We start from the raw sequence: 5,991 nt of genomic DNA on the forward strand, positions 1-5,991 counted from the left end.
CAAAGTACCTTTTTTTTTTTTTTTCAAAGGATGCATTCATGGTTGTGGTGGTGAACTTCAAGCCCCACCCTCCAATGGTCCCTGGCACCCTTTTTTTTTCCAGCAATGAATTAGGTAACTTTAATTAACAATAAACGAAAGACTGGGAGAGAGTGAGAGACTTCCCCTTCAACACGAAAGCAGCCTGGAAGCATATATGTCTAGTCTATAAGCATATGCTTTGAACATTTCTCTTTGAATAGTTAGTGGGTTTAATTTCTTATAATTAAAAGAAGTAAAATCGCTTTAATTGGAAATTTGAAAGCGGAGAGATTGGAAAGACAACAAACCCACTTGCTACATTTATTAGGAAACAGAACCAAGAAAGGATACACCAACACTAACTAAAGATACATTCAAGATGATAGAAATTTAAAAGCACTGAGTGCTGAGTTTAAAGGAGACCAAAAGGTATATATACTCTGCACTTCTCTTTTAATACTTGGAAACAGAAACACAATTCTCTTTATCTACATTTTCACGGATCTTCAAGTTCAAGACCTTCCACCCTCATCAACCCTCAACAGAGATCGCCCCAAGAAAAGAACCCTTCTGCCAGACTTGCAAGACTTCTCTTTTTTCTTCTTATTATTATTATTTCAAGAACATCGACTCTGAAGAGGAAGAAGAAGGAATAGTAGTTTAGCTTCTGGGGTTGCTTCTGAAGGAGCTAAGAGCTTTGATGGCACCAGCTCTGAGAATATATTGGTGGTAGAAGGCGGCTATGGCTGCACCGATGAAAGGTCCGACCCAGAAGATCCAGTGGTCATCCCAGGTCTTGTCTTTGTTGTATATCACTGCTGCTCCGAAACTCCTTGCCGGGTTTATACCCGTTCCATCGATTGGGATGGTCGCCAAGTGAACCATAAACACCGCGAACCCAATGGGTAGTGGCGCCAACACCTTATTCGATCAAAACCAGCAAAGCTTCCATAAATCTTAACATTCTAATCTAAGAATCCTCATCAGTTGATCAAAATATCACAATTAGTAGCAACTAAAACTACGAGCTGAAAAACCAAGACCACCAACACCCCCCCCCCAAAAAAAACACCCCCCGAATCCAAATCAAGTTCTTTTTGATCGACACTTGAATTCCGCTAAGATAGAATCTAATATATTAAAAATAATGACTTCATGGAATTCAAGTGTTAATCACAGTACTGTACAAGAACATTCTGATACAAGTATCAACACCCCCACCGTCATTCTCATTCTCACTCACTCTCACTCTCACTCTCACGCTCTATAAGATTTCAAGGCTGGTTTTGAGTAGGTTTTATCATAAGGATGTCAACTGATCAATCTCGGTGATTTTCGATCAGGCTTAATCGGTTCTCACCAATTTAAGGCTCAAACCATTATTACATCATTTAATTAATCAAATTTCATAGACTAGGCATGAACACGTTTATATTCGATCAGTCGATTATCAATCTATAATTATAATCAAATTAATTAGACTAATCTAATATATCTAATCTTTAAAACAGGCTAATTAGGCTATTAAATGACATAAACAAATCAAAAATAAGGTGATCAAGCTATAAATTGGCTAATCTGATCAATTATTGGTGTGATCAATCTAAATTGAATTTAAGCTATTAATTGGGCACCCTTGATGCATATAGTGACCCAATGCTCACCCCACCATGACCAATCAATCGATAACCCATAATTTATAGCCCAAACCAATTGATTATAACTTGTTTATGGACCGTTTAGGGTCCGAGAAAACAATTAACCAGGCTTTTCCACCCTAATACCTTTAGCCCAACAACTATAACCTAATTATGGATCATGGCCCAAATAATCAATTAAACAAATTAATCAGTTTAAAGTTTGATTATATCACTATTATCTTGAATCTAATATAGATTGATAATCGATCAATCGAATAATAACGTATCCATGTCTTAACCTATGAAATCCAATTACCTAAACAAATGTAAATATAAATGGTATGAACCTTAAATTAATAAGAACCGATTAAATCAGAACAAAACTCAACCGAAACCCACGATCAACACCATTACTAGACTAGCTCAACTCACCTCTTGACTTCTCATCTGGGAGTAACCTTGACTTCTCATCAGGAAGTAACCCAAGGTAGGGCATACCACCAGACGAACAAGTGGTGAGTGACGTCACCACGTGTTATAGCAGTTAGGGCTTTATTAGGTCCCCCACCCTCCACTCACTCCCACCTCCCTTTTCCCGAGAAAACACAGATAGCGCCAAGGAGGCTACAACCTATCTTGTTAGGTATGAGCCCAAAAGTTCAAAACCCCCCCACCACAAATTAAAATACGTAAACTTGAAAGCTCATCTCACTGCTACTGTGATGTCATTAAATGCCAGATTTTATTTTCAAAACTCACCGGAACATGAGAGTCTCTAGCGCTCCTTTTTGGATCGGTGGCGGAGAAGACGGTGTAAACAAGGACAAAGGTTCCGATAATCTCCGCCGCCAACGCCACTCCGTTGGAATATCCGGTGGCGACTTGGTTGGCTCCCCCACCGTACCTAACATAGTGGGACTTCTGGAATGCCTTCGCCAGCCCTACACCGCAGATCGCACCAAGACACTGGGCAACCATGTACAGCACCGCTCGGATCAGCGACACCTTCCTTGCTAGGAATAGCCCGAACGTCACTGCTGGATTTATGTGCCCACCTGCACCCCATCACCACCACCAGTTGCACAACTTTAAATGAAAAGACAAACAGAGTCGATAAAACTCCTATGATGTGTCTCTACAAAATCTACTCACATTTCGCAGAGATCCTGTTTTGATAAGATACAAGAAGAAGAAAACTAAAATATCTTTGGGTTTCAGGTACCAAGAGGGAAATGCTCAGGAACAAATTTGATACACCATTGATCAGGCACCGAGCTTACTTCAGATAATAGATAAAATCTCCCAAGGGGCTGTGCCTCGGTAGAGATTTTTCTTTTCTGGAGAAGGGAAGAAGAGGCCCTTACAATTGTTACTGGTTTTTCTTTAGAAAAATAAAAAAAATTGCTCTCTGGGAATTTAGGGCCTTCACATGGGAAGGGAATTCAAAACATTTTTTCTATTCCTTTCTTAAGAGAGGATGTTCGTTCTAACTACTTTCAGGATGAGTGGGTGGGTGGGTGTGTGTGCTATACCAGGGGAGAAGAGCGAAAACCCACCTGAGATACCGGCGGTGCAGTAAACAAGAACGAAGATCATGCCGCCAAAAGCCCAAGCGATGCCGAGGAGACCAACACCACTGCAAGGATCAGCGCCGTTGGCCGGGTCAGACTGACTTTCGTACCCGATCACGGTCTGTACCCCAATATAAAGGAAAAGAACAGACGCGATGAACTCAGCTATGATAGCCCTGAAGAAGGACCACTTGGTCAGTTCCTCAGCGTCGATCAACGGCGCCGGAGGCGGGTCATGGTAGTCCCTCGCTGAGAACTCGCCTTGTTCTGCTACGTCCACTTCCTTTCCCATGTCTTTCTTCACCAAATGGACCAAATAGAAAGCGAGCTAAGAGAGAGGGAAAGAGCACTAGAGGTGAAGAAAGTTCACAAGAGGCGCTGCGCAGCTGATTAAGGGTAGAAGACAGCCTTGCTGCAGTGCTGGTTTGAGCTGCAAGTGCAACGAGAGTGAAGGGTCCCTATTTATGGACAGTTCGGACCTTCAAAATAATAATAATTCGCTTATTTTGCCATCCCTTTCCGGCTTTCCCCACTAATTCTCCATATCAATTTTACTTCGCATTCACGTGCCCTACCCTCATCCGGTCTACCCCGGATCAAAATCCACTGTTTTTTTCATTCCTGTTTTTTCTTATTTTGCTACCTGCAGAACACGACACGTGGACAACAGAGAATCCAACGGTTAAGATTGAGTGAGGATTATTACATCCGGTACATTGGTCTTAAAGTTATCCACGTGTCGTGTTCTGTAGGTAGCAAAACAAGAAAAAACAGGGATTAAAAAAACAGAGGATTATTTTCCTCTCCCCCCACGGCTGCCGACTCTTATCGGATAGACCAAAACCTGTTGGTTCAGTCTAGACCAAACGAAATCTATATAGGGCCGATTTCAACCTGGGCTTTTTATGAAACTGGAAAAAAAAAATTTGAGGAGAAAATCAAAAATTTAATTAAAAATAAATTTGTATAAATATCTTCACAAGCTATAGGAGTTCAATTTTCCTTTGATTAATGTTCGAAGGTTTAGTCGATATCTGATTGGAATGTTAATTGGGTGGTTGATTAATGAGCTTTTATTTTCATCTGGATGTGTCTTCTTGATGAGTTATGAGATTGGAATCATTTTTTTGTTAACCAAGGTGTCTGGGCCAGCTTACACATATCTCAACTAATTCTCGAAGAGACTAATACAGTAATCCACCACTATAATCTCCACTTAAATCGTAGATGTACAGATGGAAAATTGAACCTAAGACCATACGTCTAATCCACATAATCCTCAGTTCATCCTAACCATCTGGGCAATCCACGGGTGGGTATGAGATCGAAATAATAGTATCATAAAAAAAATAGTTGTTGAATCAAAGTGAGAACATTAGCTGGCGAAAAATCATCAGGCACAATGGAAACGATGTGTTATTTTAATTCGTTCAAATTGTCTAAGATTAATTAAAAAAAAAAAAAAGGAAAAAAACAAAAAGGAAAAAGAAAGAAAGAAGAAGAAGAGAGAAGACATCTAATAAGGAAGTAAAAGTAATGTAATGAGAGAAATTATTTTTTTTTGGTATTGAATATAACGTTGGGTTTATAAATGCTCCTTCAAGCCCGTAACAATTTGAGAATTACCTAATAAATGCTTGCCAAGCTAACCCTATAAAAAGGCCGAACTGGACTAAAACCGATCGAGAGGAAACTTTGGCGCTCCTTACCCCACCCGGGCTGACCTGGCCACCTCTTTTATGTTTCCGTGTGTTGGTGTGTAATTGTTTATTTAAAATATAAAAAAACAAAAAAACAAAAAAAAAAACAAAAACAAAAACAAAAATTTGTTTATTTACATTTCTCGTGACAGCCGTACTTTTTCTTATAATTTGGTTTTGGACCGTTGAATGCTTTAGTGACACTTGGAAGCAGAATTGACCTTACAATGAAGCCCATCTGGAGACCCTGCACTCTGCTGGAATTGAACGAAAACAACATACTACATTTTTGTCTGTATCTGCCTCCTTATGGAGACTTTCCTGCTCCTTATATCACCGTTGGATGATCTATATGTGATCCGTGACTACACCTAGAAAGGGTAGAAGGAAATTGTCTGGTCTCTACTCTCTACTCTCTAGAATGAGTGAAAAAATTCTCTCGATTGTTGTGCGAGTGCGATATTTTATGATGTACGACGTGTAGTAGAACTAAGATCATCACCGTTGGATTTTTAAATATCAAAAAGCATATGTCAGCGTCTATTAAGGATGATGGGGAACTAATTTCAAGACACGTGGAACATTCTGCACGTTTTGTATTGCATTGGAAGTCACGAGAGGGGCGAAGGAGATCGAGCCGCGTAGTTGAATAGACGGCTGTAAATTACCAGGCGGTTCAGTTGGTTTCTGGAGCTTTAGCACCTGGGCCCCGCTCCAACGGGATGTTGCGATAATGACACCGGCTAAGGGACCCACGTCGGTGTTCTTTGAGTCTATACTGATGGTACGGGAGACGGGGAGAGGAGCCAACCCGATCCGGCTCAGATGAGTGAATCTATTGGACACGCCAATCACATGGATAATTAGGGAGAGGAGATGAATATGGATGGGCATGAGCCGGCATGAACCGACCATGATATGATATGATCCAACGAGAATACCTTTCACTATTTCAAGCACCGCCCTGTCTCTCATTTCGACCACTGAAAATCTTACTGCCTATTTCCCCTATTTCTCTTATGTCCTTCTAACCATTCCCTTTATGCCACGTGTACCATT

The 5,991-nt window shown here is 40.6% G+C and overlaps 1 protein-coding gene across 1 annotated transcript; it reads right to left on the reverse strand.

Annotated features, from left to right (window-relative positions):
• Positions 1-312: 312 nt before the first annotated feature.
• Positions 313-3,683, reverse strand: LOC122087080 (aquaporin PIP2-1-like). Its single transcript, XM_042656065.1, has 3 exons — positions 3,218-3,683; positions 2,421-2,716; positions 313-942 (listed from the first exon to the last, which is right to left on the reverse strand). The coding sequence occupies exons 1-3, from the start codon at positions 3,522-3,524 to the stop codon at positions 682-684; spliced, it is 864 nt and encodes a 287-aa protein (XP_042511999.1). The 5' UTR covers positions 3,525-3,683; the 3' UTR covers positions 313-681.
• Positions 3,684-5,991: the final 2,308 nt, after the last annotated feature.

This window comes from Macadamia integrifolia, chromosome 8, assembly GCF_013358625.1.
Source record: "Macadamia integrifolia cultivar HAES 741 chromosome 8, SCU_Mint_v3, whole genome shotgun sequence".
Taxonomy (NCBI): Eukaryota; Viridiplantae; Streptophyta; class Magnoliopsida; order Proteales; family Proteaceae; genus Macadamia; species Macadamia integrifolia.